Source organism: Oryctolagus cuniculus, chromosome 18, assembly GCF_964237555.1.
Source record: "Oryctolagus cuniculus chromosome 18, mOryCun1.1, whole genome shotgun sequence".
NCBI classification, from domain to species: domain Eukaryota; kingdom Metazoa; phylum Chordata; class Mammalia; order Lagomorpha; family Leporidae; genus Oryctolagus; species Oryctolagus cuniculus.
This window is the reverse complement of record NC_091449.1, coordinates 55,253,715-55,273,519: the sequence shown is the minus strand read 5'-3', so window position 1 is coordinate 55,273,519 and position 19,805 is coordinate 55,253,715. Positions and strand designations below refer to the sequence as shown.

Genomic DNA, 19,805 nt, shown 5'->3' with positions numbered 1-19,805 from the left:
CTGGTTCAAGTCCTGGCTGCTTCACTCCCACCAAGCTTCCCAGTAATGCACCTGGGAAAGCAGCAAAAGATGGTCCAAGTGCATGTATCCCTGTGTCCACATGGGAAACCTGAATAGAGGTCCAGGCTCCTGGATGCGGCCTGGCCTAGTCCTGGCCCTTCAGCCATTTGGGGGACTGAACCAGTGGATGGAAGATCTCACTGGCTATAATTGCCTTTCAAATAAATAAGTACATTTTAGAAATGGAGGGGTGATAAATCTTGAAAAAAAAAAAAAGGCGGGGGGGAGCTGGCACTGTGGTGCACTGGGTTAACGCCCTGGCCTGAAGCGCCGGCATCCCATATGGGCGCCAGTTCTAGTCCCGGCTGCTCCACTTCCAATCCAGCTCTCTGCTATGGCCTGGGAAAGCAGTAGAAGATGGCTCAAGTCCTCGGGCCCCTGCACCCATGTGGGAGACCCGGAAGAAGCTCCTAGTTCCTGGCTTTGGATCGGCACAGCTCTGGCCGTTGCAGCCAACTGGGGAGTGAACCATTGCATGGAAGACCTTTCTCTCTCTGCCTCTCCTCTCTCTCTCTGTACCTCTGACTTTCAAATAAATAAATAAATCTTTAAAAAAAGAATGGAGGGGTGAGTCAGGGCCAGAGTTGTGGCACAGTGAACTAACTGCCAACTGTGATACCAACATTTCATATCAGAGCACCAGTTCAAGTCCCAGGTGCTCCGCCTCTGATCCAGCTCCCTGCTAATTGCCTGGGGAGTCAGTGGAATCTGGCCTAAGTACTTCGTCCCCTGCCACTCACATGGGAGTCCCAGGTGGAGCTCTGGGTTCCTGGCTTTGGCCTGAACCACTCCAGCCAGTGTGGCCATGTGAGGAATGAACAAGCAGGTGGAAGATCTCTTTCTCTTTTCCTTTCTTTCTATCACTCTGCCTTTCAAATCAATCAATCTAAAAAAGAACCCAATAAAAATAAAGGGGCAGCTATTTGATTTTGTGGTTAAGATGCCTGCGTTCCATATGTGAGTGTCTGGGTTCAATGCCCAGCTCTGGCTCCGGACTTCAGCTTCCAGCTAACGCACACTGTGGGAGGCTGCAGGGTGGCTGCGTCCCTGCTGCCCACATGTGAGATCTGGAGTGAGTTCTCGGCTCTTGGTTCTGTCTCTGTCTCAGGTCAGCCTATGTGGGCATTTGGGGAGAGCAGCAGTGGATGAGAGCTCTGTCTACCTTCAAATACATTTCTAAAATCCCTCATGAAAAACATTCTACACCGAGTTGGCAACCTGCATAGGCTGGACCCACCTGCTCAGGACCACCCGTGGGTCTCTGCCAACTTTCTTCCGTAGTACTCAGGACGTTACTGAGGGGGTCAGTCAGGCAGGACGTCACAGGCATTCTGAAAGCCAGACTGCTGTTCTGAAACGGCATCTGCAGTAACTGCTCACTTAGGGAAATCAGTGAATTGATGGCATTGACCTGGGAATAGTGGAAGGCAAACATGTGAGGGTGCTTCAAAAAGTTTGGGGGGTGGTATGAGTTTGGTGCAGGGGTTAAGATGCTGCTTGAGACGCCCGGGTCCCATATCGGGGCGCCTGGATTTGAGTCCCAGCCCTGAATCCAATTCCATTTTCTGCTAAAGCAGCAGGTGATGGTCCAGGTACCTGTGGCTCCCTCATACCCATGTGGGAGACCCAGATGGAGTTCTGAGCACCTGGCTCTGACTTGGCCCAGCTCTGGCTGTCACAGGGATTTGGGGAGTGAACCAATGGGTGGAAGATCTTTTTGTTTTTGTCTCTCACTCTGCTATTCAAATAAACAAACCTAAAAATTAGGAAAAAAATTGTGGGAAAATACAATTAAAAGATCAATTTACTTTGGTGCAAAAGTTTTTTAAATTTATGCTTAATCTTTTTCATCATACACATCTTCTATGAGCTTTTCAAAGATCCCTTGCAGACATGATTTCAAAAACGTTTAATGAAATGTTGATTGCTTTAAACTTGTTTTTAGCAGCAGTTCAATATTATTGACATATTTCAAATGCATTTTTATAAAAATTACATTGCATTTTGGGAGGAAAGGAAAATATTTTATGTCACTTGTTGGTGAGGATACGTGTTCTATATTATTCTAAGGAACTGACAGAACTCCTTTTGAGTGGTAGGTTGGTTAGATATCTAGTTAGCAAAACTAAGTGGAAAAAGGAGTACCCGGGCAAAGAGCCACGCCAAGTGGACACCCCTTTGTACCAGGACCTCAAAAGCATTCAAGGTGGAACGAGAGCGGAGAGCAAGATGTCCAAAGTCAAACATGAACTCTGGTCCTCCTCTATGTAGGCTGGTCACATGTGAAACGTGAACTTCGGGGGTGGCGCTGTGGTGCAGTGGGTTAATGCCCTGGCCTGAAGCGCCAGCATCCCGTTTGGGCACCGGTTTGAGACCCGGCTGCTCCACTTCCGATCCAGCTCTCTGCTGTGGCCTGGAAAAGCAGTAGAAGATGGCCCAAGTCCTTGGACCCCTACACCCACATGAGAAACCTGGGAGAAACTCCTGGCTCCTGACCAGCCCAGCTCTGGCCATTGCAGCCATTTGGGGAGTGAACCAGTAGATGGAAGACCTCTCTGTGTCTCTCCCTCTCTCTGTCTATAACTCTACCTCTCAAATAAATAAATCTTAAAAAACAAAGAACCCAATCTCTGAAGCCCTCCCAGTGGGGAGTCCATGCCGGCATGGGCTTCAGAGGCATGAACCTCGGCATTTTCTGTCCCCCCCCCCAACCCCCGCTTACCTGGGCAGGTGTAGACAGTCTTGAGGTGAAGCCGCTCAGTTCCTGGAGCACCTTGCAAGCTCTCTGGAGTTCTCTATGAGCCTGCACATCATCCGTCACTCCCCTCAAGTTCCCTGCCGTCTCATCTGTGGTCTATTGGCAACAAAGGATTTTGTCAGGATTACTCAGGATCACCCCCACGTGAGCACTTGGAGACATTGCTAGAAGAACCAGCACTGAGCTCCGATGCCACTGGAAGCTCTATGAGCCAGCGTCTCTCCAAAACGGCTACCGTTTTTAGAAGCTTTGCTCCAGTGTACAGAGTTTATTTTAACCTGCTCCATACAGTTCAGGCAATGAGTAACAAGGTCACCCAGTGGCTGGTACGAGGTCAAGCATTTCTGGAAATGAGATTCGTAGGATTAAGTCTGTTGGCCAGGATCAAAAGTGAGGGAAACTTGGAGTTCAAAACAGCAAAAACTGAACTTTTCCATTAAAATATATGTTTTATCCCTCAGGTTGCCATTGTGCTGGTTTTCCTTAATTCTAAGGTTCATGTTCAAGTCGGAAGTACCTGAAATAACACACAGAAAAGTCTTCCTGGAGGAAGAGGAGCAAACTGAGCCAAGTGGATGTGGAGCCACGGCGGGTGGGGGGCTTCCTCTACTCACTCCAGTCTGAGACTGGTTCATTTCTGGAGAACAGCCCACCTATAAGCCTATTCAATTACGTGTTCAAGGAGTCATTATTTTATTTATTTATTTTTTTGACAGGCAGAGTGGACAGTGAGAAAGAGAGAGAGAGACAGAGAGAAAGGTCTTCCTTTGCCGTTGGTTCACCCTCCAATGGCTCCCACAGCTGGCGCACCGCGCTGATCCGAAGGCAGGAGCCAGGTGCTTCTCCTGGTCTCCCATGGGGTGCAGGGCCCAAGCACTTGGGCCATCCTCCACTGCACTCCTGGGCCACAGCAGAGAGCTGGCCTGGAAGAGGGGCAACAGGGACAGAATCCGGCGCCCTGACCGGGACTAGAACCTGGAGTGCCGGCGCCGCAAGGTGGAGGATTAGCCTACTGAGCCACGGCGCCGGCCTTCAAGGAGTCATTATTAAAAGCCTACTGTAGGGCCGGCACCGCGGCTCACTAGGCTAATCCTCTGCCTGCGGTGCTGGCACCCTGGGTTCTAGCCCTGGTAGGGGCACTGGATTCTGTCTGGCCGCAGCACACCGGCCTTAGCAGCCACTTGGGGGGTGAACCAACGGAAGGAAGACCTTTCTCTCTAACTTTGCCTGTCAAAAAAAAAAAAAAAAAAAAAAAAAGCCTACTGTGTACTGTGGGTGCTATGTTGGAGAAGCCGGGGCCCTTAGGGACCACATGGCTGTACAGGTTCATTCCTGATTCAGAGGGTTTGCAGGAGGCTGGGTGAATTACAGAGTGATTTTCAGACTGAGAACCACCACCGTGCGGTTTGGGTTTGTTGTTTCAGGAATGAAGACGCAGGCGAGACAGAGTTGCCCCCAACTACACGGGGCCAGTGGGACAGATCTTATTTTCACCATCCTGGCTACAGTCAGAAGGGTACTGAGGATGGGGACCTCACACGTGGTATTTCAGCGCAGCACCGTTATTTGGCCTGGATCCTGGTATACCCTGCCAACTATTTCATCTTTTTACAAGTCTCTTGTCAGGGAGTAGGCACATACCTTGGTGGTTGAGACTCCTGCAACCCAAGCTGGAGGGCCTACAGTCAAGTCCTAGCTCCGGCTTCTGACTCCAGCTTTCTGCTAGTGCAGACGGTGGGAGGGGCGTTGATGGCTCAAGCAACTGGTCCTGGCCACCCACATGAGAGACACCCACACGGGAGACGAACTGAGCTCCTGGCTCTCAGCTTCAGTCTGGCCAACCCTGTCTGTGGCAGGCATGTGAGAAGAGAACCAGCAGATGGGAACTCTCGCTCTGTGCCCCATTTATCTCTCTCTCTGATTCTCAAATCTCAAAAATTATAGCATTAAATAATGTCTTGAAATACTGACATGAATCCAAGGTGATTCTCTCTCCCAGGGGCCCGACTAGTGCCTCTCTCAGGAAAGTAGCAACCTGGAAGAAAATCCCGCGTGCCCAAGGGCTCTAGGACACAAGCAGACACTTGCTTCCTTTGGCTGCCTATGAGTACTTACTAAGCCCCTGCTGGATGGATTGTGTGCACTGAATTCCTCCCTGTCTCCACATGGGCCAGAGGCATTGATGTACAAGTTTGTTTAGTCATCAACTATGCCCTTCCCACCAACAGGGAAAACTATATTCACAGAATTGGCCGTCGTGGACGCTTTGGTCGTAAGGCTATTAACATGGGGACAGAAGAAGATAAGCAGACTGACATCGAGACCTTCTACAACACCTCCATTGAGGAGATGCCCCTCAATGTTGCTGACCTCATCTGAGAGGGGCTGTCCTGCCACCTTGCCCCAGCTGGGGTTCAGTCCTGGAGGGCTGAGGGGGGAGGGAGCCAACAGATGGACATCTTGTCATTTTTTTTCCTCTTTAAATAAATGTCACTTTTTGAGGCAAAAAAATACTGAAATGGGAAGGGGCTGGCAATGTGGTTCAACAAGTTAGTATCTTTTTTTTTTTTAAAGATTCATTTATTTGAAAGACAGAGCTACAGAGAGAAGTACAGACAGAAAGAGAGGTCTTCCATCTACTGGTTTACTCCCCAGCTGGCTGCAACAGCTGGAGCTGCGCTGATCTGAAGCCAGGAGCTTCTTCCGGGTCTCCCACGCGGGTGCAGGGGCCCAAGGGCTTGGGCCATCTTCTACTGCTTTCCCAGGCCATAGCAGAGCGCTGGATCAGAAGTGGAGCAGCCAGGACTAGAACTGGTGCCCATATAGTATCCTTGTGCTTCAGGCCAGGGCTTTAACCTGCTGCACCACAGTGCCAGCCCCCAATATCATTTTTTTTTAAATAAAGCTTTATTTGAGTGTGGGGGAGGCTGAATTCGGAGAGGCCTAGAGGAAACTTCCTGAGCCTCCCTTGAATTTGAAAACCTGTCTAAGTTTCAAATCCCTGGTGGCAAACACCCCAGCCCCAGGGCGCTTCTGCCTAACGATCTTTAAGGTGGTATAATAGGAGTGGTTAGGACCCTTTTGCATCATATCACCCCATCCCTTGCCCGCATCCGCTCATCTGCTCTGTACCTCAGCTATATATACACCTCCCTTTTACAATAAAGTGAGACCCTGCTTCGACTGGGCTCCACACCGCACCTGATTGTCCCCCAGGTTTGGGGAAGGCTGATGGCACACTTCCCCTCCTCGGTCAAGGCAAGCTATGGACAGCCTGCCTAATTCTCTGGCGGTGGCGAGGAACAGTCACTGCATTCGAGAGATAGAGATACAGAGAGAATTAATTGATCTTCCATCCTCTGGTTCATTCCCCAAATGGCGGCAACCCTGCCAGGGCTGGGCGAAGCCAAAGCCAGAACCCAGTAGCTTCACCCAGATCTCCCCTACACGGGAGGCAGGGGCCCAAGCACTTGGGGAATCGCCCACTGCTTTCCCAGGTTCGTTAGTAGAGAGCTGGCCTGGAAGTGGAGCAGCCTCTGTGGGACAGGTATCCTAAGCAGTAGCTTAACCCACTTTGCCACAGCACTGGCCCTGCTGCAGCAGGCTAAGCCATTGCTTAGGACACTGGCATCTCCTAGCAGAATGCCAGCGGGTGGCCTGGCTCCTGTTCAGATCCAGCTCCCTGCTAATGCACCTGGGAAGGCAGCAAATCATGATCCAAATGTTTGGGCTCCTGTCTACCTTGTGGGAGTCCAGGATGGAGTTTCTGCCTACTGTCTTCCTCCTGGCCCAGCTCCAACCATTGTGGCCATTTAGGGAGTGAACCAGCAGATGGAAGATCTGTCTCTCCATCTCTTTCACTCTGCTTTTCAAGTAAGGAAATAAATCTTTTTTAAAAAAAATACTGAAATGGGAATAAAACTCATCGTGGAATATTTCCATGGACTTGATTTTGCTTATTAATTAGGCGGTGCAGTGACCTGTCAGACATGCTTAGGGACAGTTCTGCTGGGAGGGACAAGGGTGAGCCAGGCTCCTCCTCGTCACGAGGAGTGTGCACAGGGCCCCGGCTGTGGCTTCCGTTTCCTGTGCTTACCTGGTCAGCTGTGGTCCAAGGTGATGCCTGTGGCAGAGTGGTGAGGGCTCCAGGCTGTGCGTCCTGCGCTGGCCTTGGAGGGCTTCCTGCCGCAGATGTTCCAGCACGTGTGGCCGCCGCAGGCCAGGTGAGCTCGCTGACCACAGATCCTGCAGCACGTGTGGCCGCCGCAGGCAAGGTGAGCTCGCTGACCACAGATCCTGCAGCACGTGTGGCCGCCGCAGGCCAGGTGAGCTCGCTGACCACAGATCCTGCAGCATGTGTGGCCGCCGCAGGCAAGGTGAGCTCGCTGATCCCGGGGAGGGACGGGCTGGGTGGAGCAGAGGTGGCCTTTGTCACCAGTGGTGTGACTTCTGTCAAAGGACACGAGCTGACAGGCTGGCACAGGTTCTCAAAATAAAAGACAGAAGTGTGAGAAAGCTGGAGCTGATTTTACCAAATAGTAAATAACTAAGGCAGAGTTTCCAAAAGGGCTCTGAAGCCCCCGTGTTTGGGATGTTCGTGGGTACTTTGGGCTGAATCGTCCTGCCTTCAAAGGCTTGCTCCAGCGCCTCCTAACACTCAGTGGGCTGAGCGCTGGTGAGTTATCAAACCAGCACTCTTCTGGTGAAGCTCAGGTAGAGCAGGGAGCGAGTAAGTGCTTCTGGGAAAGCAGACAGCAAACAGGGGTCTGAGAGCCTGCGCTCAGAGGTAAGGAGAGAGGAGTTTTGTTGAGTTGAATAAAGAGAGAGAGAAAGTTGCCAATATCCGAGAAGGGCACAGGAGGAGTGCAAAGGCCCTGGGGCCACAGACTGGTGGTTTTGTTAGAGGGAAATCAAGGAGGCCCAAGGAGCAGAGGTGGGAGGCGGGGAGACTGGCAACACCCTGGGGGTTAGGGAGGAGCACCTGTGGCACACACTTGGTGGGAGGAAATGGGGGCTTGGCCTAAGCTGCCTGCTGGTTTGAAGGGTCAGTCCACTTCTTTGAACAGGATGTGAGAGGACAAAGAGGAAGATCCCCTGGAGGCACACATAGGAGTTCCAGTGGGAGGCTGGGACGGGCTGGGACGGGCAGGGACTGGGGGAGGATGGCGAGAAGCGGTTAGGTTGGGACCCTAGGAAGGCTCGGAGAAGTCCCGCAGCCAAACCCTTTGTTTTCTTTAGCAACACAGCAAGGGCAGTCAGCTGGCGTTTGATAAAGCATAGCTTGGAGAATGCCGACAGAAGGGTTTTTGCTTCATTCCTGTTGTCTTTCCCGTGAGAAACACGTTAGCACTTAACATAAGCTCACACAGACGTAAATGTAGCTCTAGATATCCAAAGAAAGGTTTCTATGCAGGATACAAAGTCAAGAAGGCTGAAAAATTTTATATGTTATACACATAGTCTCTGCCTTTATTTTCTTTTTTTTTTTTTGGTAAAAGATTTATTTATCTGTTTGAAAGGCAGAGTTATGGGGTGGGGGGGGGCAGTGCAGAAAGATCTTCCATTCACTGGTTCATTCCCCAAATGGCTGCAACAGCCAGGGCTGGACTGATCCAAAAACAGGAACCAGGAGCTTCTTCCAGGTCTCCCATGTGGGTGCGGGGGCCCAAGCACTTGGACCATCTTCTGCTGCTTTCCCAGGAGCATTAGCAAGGAGCTGGATTGGAACTGGAGCAGCCAGGACTTGAACCAGCACCCATATGGGATGCACGTGTTGCAGGCAGAGGCTTTACCCACTACACCACAGTGCTGGCCCCTTCCCTTTCCTTTCCAATTTTACTGTATATCTTAAGATGCTACAACTCCTATTTAAAATGAAACAGAGGGCCGGCACCGCGGCTCACTAGGCTAATCCTCCGCCTTGCGGCGCCGGCACAACGGGTTCTAGTCCTGGTCGGGGCACCGGATTCTGTCCTGGCTGCTCCTCTTCCAGGCCAGCTCTCTGCTGTGGCCCGGGAGGGCAGTGGAGGATGGCCCAAGTGCTTGGGCCCTGCACCCCATGGGAGACCAGGAGAAGCACCTGGCTCCTGCCTTCGGATCAGCGCGGTGCGCCAGCCGCAGCGCTCAGGCCGCGGCGGCCATTGGAGGGTGAACCAACGGCAAAGGAAGACCTTTCTGTCTCTCTCTCTCACTGTCAACTCTGCCTGTCAAAAAAAAAAAAAAAAAAAAAAAAAAGAAACAGAGAATAAACAAACAACAGATAAAATATAATTGCATCAGTATGAAAGCCAACGAAAGGCTTTAACAAGTCTTTAATAAAAGCCCTCGGGGAGGAGCATGTGGCCTCGTGGTTAAGACTGTTTAGGGATGCCTGGATCCCATATCGGAGGGCCTGGATTCAAGTCTTGGTTCCACACTCGATTCCAGCTTCCTGCTAATGCCCACCCTGGGAGGCAGCAGTGATGGGTCAAGTTGTTGGTTCTCTGCCACTCATGTGAGACACTCAGAGTGAGTTCCTGGCTCTCAGCTTTGATCTGGTATTATGAGTTTTTGAAGAGTAAACCACTGGATGGGAGCTCACTCTACCTCCCAAATAATAAATCACCAGTAAGCCCAATTCTTTCCAATACTCAAGTACTTTCCGTATTAGAAAACTGCATCCAGAGCAGTCTCTAAGAGTAGAGTTCTGGCATGTCCACAGGAACCACAGGAGACTGCTCCGAGACGCGCGTTGTGGTGGTAAAGCAAGAACTTACAAGAGGACCAGGAATAGGAACAGACGAGTGGCAGAGGAATGAATGGCGAGTGGCTCCTAAAGGGACAAAGAAAGGAGATCAAGTTCAAAAGTCTAGCACAGAAATGTTTCTCTGTTTAATCTGAAGATGCCTTATTCTTGGCTAAAAATAACACATTTTTACAAAGGAAACCAAAGTGGTCATTTCCCACTGCTGATAAATCCATGGGCAAGCTAGAATACTGGAGCTGAAATTTCACAAATCTCTAATCTCTAATCCTCTTGCTCACTGTTAAAGACGTCTGTATAAAAAACAAGTATTAAATCGAATTAACCACAGCACCATTACATCAACATTATTGTAGAAAAATCGGTCTCTTAAGTTTATCGTGCAGAAGAGCTTTTATTAGTGAGCTGAAGTCACTTGGAAAATGGTCACTCGCAGATTTTTACCAGATGACTGTCATTGCTTTCATTCATTTTTTAAAAAAAGATTTATTATTTATTTGCAAGGCAGAGTTATACAGAGACAGAGAGCTCTTCCGTCTGCTGGATCACTCTCCAAACGGCCACACCTGCCAGAGCTGGGCCAGGCTGCAGCCAGGAGCTCCTTCTGGGTCTCCCACGTGGGTGCAGGGGCCCAAGCACTTGGGCCATCCTCTGCTGCTTTCCTGGTGCTTTAACAGGGAACTGGTTCCGAAGTAGAGCAGCAGGGACTTGAACCAGCGCCCACATGGGATCCTGGTGCTACAGGTGGTGGCTTTACTCACTACCCCAAAATGCCAGCCCCTGCTTTGTCTTCCCACATTTCCTGGCAAGAAAACCACAACCTGAGGCTTGGGGCTGGTGCTGTGGCTCAGCAGGTTAACGCCCTGGCCTGAGGCTCTGACATCCCATATGGGCACTGGTTCTAGTCCCAGTTGCTCCTCTTCCAATCCAGCTCTCTGCTGTGGCCTGGGAAAGCAGTAGAAGATGGCCCAAGCCCTTGGGCCCCTGCACCCACATGGGAGACCTGGAAGAAGCTCCTGGCTCCTGGCTTCGGATCGGCGCAGCTCCGGCCGTTGCAGCCATCTGGGGAGTGAACCAGCAGATGGAAGACCAACCTCCCTCCCTCCCTCCCTCCCTCCCTCTCTCTCTCTCTCTCTCTCTCTCTCTGCCTCTCCTCTTTTTTTTTTTTTTTTAAGATTTATTTATTTATTCGGAAAAGAAAACCATGACCTGAGGCTCTATTGATGTGAACGTCCCTATTTGCTGTTAGCTTGGCTGATTTCTTTTCAAGGTGCGTATTCCAGATCCATTAGAATGTACTTGGGGCCGGCGCCGGGGCTCACTAGGCTAATCCTCCGCCTTGCGGCGCCGGCACTCCGGGTTCTAGTCCCGGTTGGGGCCCTGGATTCTGTCCCGGTTGCCCCTCTTCCAGGCCAGCTCTCTGCTGTGGCCCAGGAGTGCAGTGGAGGGTGGCCCAAGTGCTTGGGCCCTGCACCCCATGGGAGACCAGGAGAAGCACCTGGCTCCTGCCTTCGGATAGGTGCGGTGCGCTGGCCGCAGCGGCCATTGGAGGGTGAACCAACGGCAAAGGAAGACCCCTCTCTCTCTCTCTCTCTCTCTCTCTCTCGCTGTCCACTCTGCCTGTCAAAAAAAAAAAAAAAAAAAAAAAAAAAAAAAAAAAAAAAAAGAATGTACTTGGCCATAGCCAGCTACCATGGCCTCTCTGCCGTTTCTTATAACACTCTCTCTAATGCTCACAGGACTGATAGAGACAAAATCCTCGCAGCCATCATTGCCGGGGGAGGACAGAGTTCTGACGTGCTCCTGCCAGCTGTCATCACGTCCATCTATCAAAGCAAATATGACAGAGAAGTGGATCGTGAGTCAAAAGAGCTCTGTTCCAGGGCTGGATTTGCCTTTAACTGCAGCTGCGAAGCCCTGAGCGAATGACAGCTTACCTTATCTGGAAAATGGGCACAATAACCCCTAACGATGTGAAAATCACGTCCTCAGACTCCTCTCAACCTTCTCCTCCCCTGGGTCTCAGCCCTGGCACATGTTGTTGCAACCCTTGCTAGTCTAATTCTATCAGGAATCCTGCTGGGACGGTGTAGGGTGAACCCCTCCCCTAGCCACGGAGTGCAGGCACCCTGGCCTGCCGTCAGCAACAACCCCGACTTGTTCTTGGGAGTTGAGGTCCCTCCCTCTCGCCCTGTTGTGAGTCTTGACACCTGTCTTGAATAAAGTTTTCCACACTGCTTTGAAAAGAGTATATTTTTCTTTAAAGGGAAAAAAATGACAGAATTAAGATGTGGAAGGAAACGGATTGCCAAAACCTAGAGAGGGACCAGCACTGTGGCACACCAGGGTTAGCCACCAGCTATAGTGCCAGCATCCCACATGAGCACTGGTTCAAGTCCCGCTGCCCTGCTTCCAATCCGGCTCCCTACTAATGTCTGGGGAAGCAGAGGAAGATGGCCCAGTGCTTAGGCTGCTGCTGCCCACGGGGGACCCAGTTGGAGTTTCTGCCTCCTGGCTGTGGCCCGGCCCAGCCCTTGCAACCATTTGGGGAGTGAATCAGCTGATGGAAGATCTCTCTAATTCTGCTTTTCAGATAATTAAAAAAATAAAATAAAAACCCACAGCAACATGTCCCTCAGGGAACGCCCCTGTTTCACTCTGTGGGCGCGTCCGCTCGTCTTCAGGGGTGGAAAGGAGCCTGCGTGCAGTGAGCTCGGATCTCGCCCACACAGGGCACCTCACAGTCAGCAAGGTGCTGTCTTTTGCCTCCTGCCCGAAATTCCACCTTGTGAGATAAGCTCAAGTGCTATACACAGTCACAGCTGCCAGGGCCTCTCCTCTAATTCGTAACCCTGTTTCACCAAGGCGTATTTAGAATCACGGTGTTTGGAGCGTATAGTTTAGAGGCACTGCTCCTACAAAGCTCACATCTCCCGACAACCACACTCTTGACAGGCCAAGGGACGGAGGAGGAGAGAGAAGCTATTCTGCTGGCAGCTTTGGGCCAAACTGCTCCACATGCCTGTGAAACCCTTGAGCCCATGTCCCAGGACTGGGAAGGTGGAGGCACGGGCTCCCTCTGCATGCACCCCAGACAATCACGAGGCAGCAGATGCATCTCCCTATGGACTGCCCCCCTGTTCCAAACAGAGCCTGCTTCCCACCGCCCACCCCTCTTATCCGCACTCTTTCCCTCTATCCTGCAGCAGGCAGCTGGAGGAGCTTGTCCCAGGACCCAGGCCTTTCTGCCTCCCACCTGTCATTCTGTTTTAGATCTCTCAGTCTTCAGAGTTGTGGTTTAATGCTTTCTAAATAGTTCTTTTTAAGATTTATTTAATTACTTGAAAGTCAGAGTAATAAGATAAGGAGAGAGATAGGGAGAGGCAGAGAGAGATGAGAGAGAGGAGAGAGAGAGGAGAGAGAAGAGAGAGAGGAGAGAGAAGAGAGAGAGGAGAGAGAGAGGAGAGAGACAGAGAGAGAGAGAGTGTGAGCAGAGAGAGAGAGCAGAGAGAGAGGAGAGAGAGAGGAGAGAGAGAGGAGAGAGAGAGGAGAGAGAAGAGAGAGAGAGGAGAGAAGAGAGAGAGAGAGAGAGAGAGAGAGAGGAGACAGAGAGAGCGAGCGAGAGAGCGAGCAGAGAGAGCGAGCAGAGAGGAGAGAGGTCTTCCATCCACAAGTTCATTCCCCAGTTGGCCACAACAGCTGGAATTATTCCAATCCAAAGCCAAGAGCTCCTTCTGGGTCTCCCACATGGGTGCAGGGACCCAAGGCCTTGGGCCATCTTCCTCTGCTTTCCCAGGCCATAGCAGAGAGCTGGATTGGAAGTGGAGCAGACGGGACTAGAACTGGCACCCTCATGGGATAGTGCAGGGAGGGGGAGAGAGAACGCAACACAATTTCGAGGACTGTGCAAGGCCTTTAAGACCATTTTTGGGGCTGGCACTGGAGTGTAGCGGGTAAAACCACTGCCTGCAGTGCCGTTATCCCACAGGGGCACTGGTTTGAGTCCCGCTGTTCCACTTCCAATCCAGCTCTCTGCTGTGGCCTGGGAAAGCAGTAGAAGATGGCCCAAGTCCTTGGGCCCCTGCACCCACATGGGAGACTCAGAAGAAGCTCCGGGCTTCGGATCGGTGCAGCTCTGGCTGTTGCGGCCACTTGGGGAGTGAACCAGTGAATGGAAGACCTCTCTCTCTCTTCCTCTGCCTCTCTGTAACTCTGCTTTCAAATAAATAAATAAATAAATCTTTAAAAAAAGAGACCATTTCACCTCTTCAATGGGAAAAAAATTTGTCGGAAAAAAATCTTGTCTTTTATTGAGTATATGTGAAAAGAAGATGGTCAAAGGCATATTGAGAAAGTAAGTCTATAGAAAATGAAAGCAAAGATGTCAGTAAAGGATCAGATAAAACATAATGCAGGGGCTGGTGCCGTGGCTCACTTGGTTGATCTTCTGCCTGTGATGCCGGCATTCCATGTGAGTGCCAGGTTCTGGTCCAGGTTGCTCCTCTTCCAGGCCAGCTCTCTGCTGTGGCCCGGGAAGGCAGTAGAGGATGGCCCAAGTGCTTGGGTCCCTGCAGCTGCATGGGAGACTGGGGGGAGACACTTGGCTTCTTCTGACTTCGGATCGGTGCAGCACCAGCCGTAGTAGCCTTTTGGGGAGTGAACCAATGGGAGGAAGACCTTTCTCTCTGTCTCTCTCTCTCACTGTCTGCAACTCTACCTGTCAAATTAAAAAAAATATATATATATAATGCAACCGGTACTTACACAGGTGCATGTTCTGGTCACACACACAGCTCAATTCACTCTTGTCCACCCTGCACACAGGAACTGGGCTCACCGGAGGAGTGACAAATTACCTGAGGCCTTTTCATTTCTTTGTGGCATGGGTCTTGTTTGTGGATTAGAATTATTTTCATTTCTTTTGTAAATGGCATCTTGAGCTGAAAATGAATGTATCTGGAGGTCAAAGCAGAAGTTAGCTTAGAGGTAACAGCTCTAGCTGCGAGCTCTATGAAACACGTTCATGAGAACAGAAGTTACAGTTGATTACCCACTTCCTAAGAGCGTGTGAGCTCCATGGTAGGCCCTTTCCCTGGTGCCAGATCTGTCACCTACACAGAGCAGCGTCTCAGATTACACCCACCTAAGGGGTCTACACTGAGCAGACAGGGACTCAAGCTCGCTGGAAGAAACACACTAGGCACAATGCTGCCCTTGGACTCCCGTTGGTGGGAGTTCAGAGGTGGGCAATGCTGTGTTTGCACATGCCCCCTCGTCTATGCGTGCAAGATTTTCTCGCACAGCCACGCCGACTCCATCCCCATGAGCTGACCCACTCGACCCTCCCACTCTCCCCGGTGGCTCTCTCCTTACCTCCTGCCTCCGCCCTCACTCTCAGGTCAAGTGTTAGCCTTGCTCTAGCCCAGGGAGCAGACGAGAGCACTTGGAGCCCTCCCTGGACTCCTCTCGCCCACGTTGCCCCTTTCTGGGACCTGCCTGCTCCCAGGGACGGTGCCTTCTCCCACATCCCCGCCAAGCGCCACGATGACCCTCACTAGTTGTGCAGAAGCTCAAATCAGCTCCATCATCACAGCGTTGCTATTTTTTCTATCTTAAGAAGAAGAAAACACACACACACACACACACACACACACACAACTTAATACTAGCCTGAAGAACTCTCTCTAGTTCTTTCCTGCTTCTAATCAGAATTACCTTCAGCCGGCGCCGTGGCTCACTTGGCTAATCCTCCGCCTGTGGCGCCAGCACCCCAGGTTCTAGTCCCGGTCAGGGCGCCGGATTCTGTCCTGGTTGCTCCTCTTCCAGTCCAGCTCTCTGCTTTGGCCCGGGAGTGCAGTGGAGGATGGCCAGGTGCTTGGGCCCTCCACCCGCAAGGGAGACCAGGAGAAGCACCTGGCTCCTGGCTTCGGATTGGCGCAGCGCGCTGGCCATGGTGGCCATTTGAGGGGTGAACCAACGGAAAAGGGAAGATCTCTCTCTCTCTCTCTCTCTCACTGTCTAACTCTCTCACTGTCTAACTCTCCCTGGCTGGGCAAGGCTGAAGCCAAGAGCTCCTTCCGGGTCTCCCACGTGGGAGGCAGGGGCCTGAGCACTTGGGGCCATCCTGCACTGCTTTTCTCAGGCCATCAGCAGGGAGCTGGATCGAAGTGGAGCAACTGGGATATGAACCTGCTATGCCACAGCGCTTGCCCCGGATCTCTTTACCTTTTGATTAAAATTTATGACTGTTTTAGTCTGCTTTGTGCTACCATAGCAGAATACCCTAGGCTGGGTAATTTAGGGAGAATAAGAATTGGTTTCTCCTTGTTCTGGAGGGTGGGAGCCCAAGAAGAAGGTGCCAGCCTCTGGGCTCTGGTGGAGCTTGCAACCGCTGCATCCTTGGGTGGGGGAAGGTGGGGCAGAGGACCTGCTCTGAAAAGGCACTGAACCCTCCTCATGAGGGAGGAGTCTTCAGTCATGTCACCTTTTAAAGGGCCCGCTGGTTCATACTTCCACAGTGGCCCCACCTGACCCCGAGAGGACAACACTCAAACCCTGCAATAATTACTTAAGACAGCAGCAAAGCTACAAAACAGGGGTGGATGTCGTGGCTCAGCAGGTTAAGGTGCTGCTTGGGATGCCTGCATCCCATATCAGAACACTGGTTCAAGTCCCGCCTCCTCCATTTCTAATCTAGCTGCCCGCTAATGTGCCTGGGAAGGTGGCAAATGATGGCCCAAGTGCATGGGTCCCTGCCTCCTACATGAGAGATTTGGATGCAGTTCCTGGTTCCCAGATGCAGCCTTGCCAGCCCCGGCTGTTGTGGGCATTTGGGGAGTGAACCAGCAGAAAGATCTCTCTCTCCCCCTCCCCCCCCGTCTCTGTCTCTCCCTCCCTCTCTCTCCCTGTCTCTATGTGTGTGTGTCTTCTCTGTCACTCTGCCTTACATATTAAGAAGTCTTTTCTGGGGCCAGTGCCATGGCGCAGTAGGTTGGTCCTCTGTCTGCGGTGCTGGCATCCCATATGGGTGCCGGTTCTAGTCTTGGCTGCCCCTCTTCCAATCCAGCTCTCTGCTGTGGCCTGGGAGTGCAGTGGAGGATGGCCCAAGTGCTTGGGCCCCTGCACCCGCGTGGGAGACCAGGAAGAAGCACCTGGCTCCTGGCTTCGGATTGGCACAACTCCGGCCATTGCAGCCATCTGGGGAGTGAACCAGCGGAAGGAAGACCTCTCTGTCTCTTCCTCTCACTGCCTGTAACTCTACCTCTCAAATAAATAAATAAATAAAAATATTTATTAAAAAAGGAAGTTTTTTCAAAATTAAAAAGCTGGCGCAGGCCCTGTGGCATGGTGGGTTAAACCTCCACCTGTGATGCTGGCATCCCATATGGGTGTTGTTTTGAGTCCTGGCTATACCACTCCACTTCTGATCCAGTTACCTACTGATGCACCTGGGAAAGCAGTGGAAGATGGCCCAAGCACTTGGGCCCCTGCACCCATGTGGTAGATCCGATTGGAGTTCCAGGCTCCTGGCTTCAGCCTGGCCCAGCCATTTGGAGAGTGAACCAGCAGATGGAAGACCTCTCCATCTCTCCCTCTTTGTAACTCTGCCTTTCAAATAAATAAATCTTTTTTTTAAAAAAAACTTTTAATTTTTTAAAAACCATAAAACAAAAGAAACACAGATTCAGAAAGGTCTAGGGCCAGCGCCGCGGCTCACTAGGCTAATCCTCTGCCTAGCGGCGCCGGCACACCGGGTTCTAGTCCCGGTCGGGGCGCCGGATTCTGTCCCGGTTGCCCCTCTTCCAGGCCAGCTCTCTGCTGTGGCCCGGGAAGGCAGGGGAGGATGGCCCAGGTCCTTGGGCCCTGCACCCCATGGGAGACCAGGAAAAGCACCTGGCTCCTGGCTCCTGCCATTGGATCAGCGTGGTGCGCTGGCCGCAGCGCGCCAGCCGCAGCGGCCATTGGAGGGTGAACCAATGGCAAAGGAAGACCTTTCTCTCTGTCTCTCTCTCTCACTGTCCACTCTGCCTGTCAAAAAAAAAAAAAAAAGAAAGGTCTAAGTTCCATCTTTATCCTTGATGCCCTATTCCATCCCAGCTCCCCCACAGGTAACTATCTTCATCAGTTTTTGCTTATTCTGTAACATTTCCGCACGTGGATGTGTATGTCCAAGTGTGTGACTCTGTGAGGGTCTTCAAATGTTCATGGAAAATGGGCATATGAACAAAGCTCTGCACAGATTTCAACTTTTTAATTCCACCCCCTAAACTTTTTAAGGTACTCTCACACATATTTTGTAAAGATGTATTTCTTTACTTGAAGGCTGTGGGGGGTGGGTAGAGGGAGAGAGGGAGGGAGGGAGGGAGGGAGGGAAAGAGAGAGAGAGAGAGAGAAACAATCTTCCACCTGCTGGTTCACTCTCAAATGGCCACAACAGCCAGGACCGGGCCAGGCTGAACTCAGGAGCCCGGAACTCCATCTGGGTCTCCCACGTGGGTGGCAGGGGCCCAAGCACTTGGGTCATGCTCTGCCACTTTCCCAGACGTATTAACTAGGAGCCGGATAGGAGGCAGAACAGCCAGGACTCAAACCGCCATGCCACAGTGCCAGCCCCCATCATAGATACTTATGTGGCACATGGTGTTTCAGCTTGTTTCTTCATTCAGATAAAAATAACCAGGAGAGGACTCCTTTGCTGTGCATAAGGATCTTCCTCATTTCTCTTTGTAATCAGTTTGTGGCATGTGGATTGTTTTCACTCTTTTGCTATCACAAAGAGAGCCACAGCGCCTGTGTTTTTCTGTATTTTCTCGGTGTAATTCTGGAATAGTCCTGGAAGTGGGTTCCTGGGACAGAGGGCAGATGGGGATGCATTTCTGCCGACTTGCTCTCCACATCAATTACAGTTTTCTGCATCTGCACTGGCAATTTGTGGAAGTCTCCATATCCCTACAGATGTCTAAAAATAAATGTGGAAATTCAAGAAATGACAATAAGGAAGACAACATGACGTCCCCAAAGGAACACAACACTTCAACACTAGAATGTGAAGATGAAGAGACTGAAGAAATGCCAGAAACAGAATTCAAAAAATTGATCGTGGGATTACTTAGAAGTAGTCAGAAGCAAATCCATGAATTAAGGAAATCTATACATGACATGAGTGAAAAATTTTCCCATGAAATTGAGAATTTAAAGTTAAATCAAAATGAGATATTGGAAATGAAGAATTCAATAGACCAAATAAAAATGCGGTGGAATGCCTTAACAACATACTAGGTGAGGCAGAATAAAGAATATTCAAGCTAGAAGACAAATCTCTGGAAATTTTACAGTCAGACCAAAAAAGAAAGAAGAATTTGAAACTAAAAAACAGTATTGAAGACTTATAAGATACTATCAAAGCACCCAACATACAGGTCTTAGGAGTTCCCGAAGGCATGGAAAGAGAATGGATTAGAAGGCCTTTTTAGTGAAATAATTACGGAAAACTTTCCCAATTTGGAAAAAGAGACATCCAAGTACAGGAAGCACATAGAACTCCCAATAGACATGACCAGAGAAGATCTTCACCATGACACATTGTAGTAAAATTCTCCACAGTAAAATACAAAGAAGAGAATCCAAAATGTACACAAGAGAAATGCTAGATTACTTTCAAGGGATCTCCAATTAGACTCACAGCTGACTTCTCATCAGTAACTCTACAGGCTAGGAGAGAATGGTGAAATATATCTCAAGTCTTAGGAGAAAAAAACTGTCAATCCAGAATACTGCACCCTGCAAAGCTCTCATTTATGAATCAAGGTGAAATAAAGACCTTCCATAACAAATAGAAAGAACTTGTCACCACTCATCCAGCCATACAAAAGATGCTTAAGGATGTGATACACACAGAAACATAGTCATTACTATGAAAGAAGGTGAAGCCAGAAAATCTCCAAGTAAAACTACAAAGGAAATCCAAAGTAAACAATAGGAATATTTATGGGGAAAAAAATGGCAGGGCAAAGTCATTACCTGTCAACAGTCACCTTGAATGCAAAGGGTTTCAACTCTCCAGTTAAAAGATACAGATTGGCTGAATGGATTGAAAAATAAAACTCAGCTATTTGTTGCCTACAAGAAACATCTCACCAACAAAGATACCAACAGACTGAAAGTGAAAGAATGGACAAAGATATTCCATGCTAACAGAAACCAAAAAAGTGCTGGTGTAGCTATTCTAATATCAGACAAAATAGA

At 50.4% G+C, this 19,805-nt stretch overlaps 1 protein-coding gene and 1 non-coding gene across 2 annotated transcripts in view; one reads left to right on the top strand and one right to left on the bottom strand.

Moving 5' to 3' along the window:
- Positions 1 to 19,805, bottom strand: part of PKD1L3 (polycystin 1 like 3, transient receptor potential channel interacting) — an 81,954-nt gene that overhangs the window by 51,964 nt on the left and 10,185 nt on the right. Inside the window, 6 exon segments of the mRNA XM_051846978.2 lie at positions 1,298 to 1,471; positions 2,783 to 2,914; positions 6,915 to 7,304; positions 9,574 to 9,629; positions 13,996 to 14,277; positions 14,417 to 14,500. Of these exon segments, the coding sequence (XP_051702938.2) occupies positions 1,298 to 1,471; positions 2,783 to 2,914; positions 6,915 to 7,304; positions 9,574 to 9,629; positions 13,996 to 14,277; positions 14,417 to 14,500 (1,118 nt within the window).
- Positions 4,794 to 4,937, top strand: LOC127491420 (small nucleolar RNA SNORA67). The gene has a single exon (XR_007920080.1). It is a non-coding gene; the product is annotated as a small nucleolar RNA SNORA67 (small nucleolar RNA).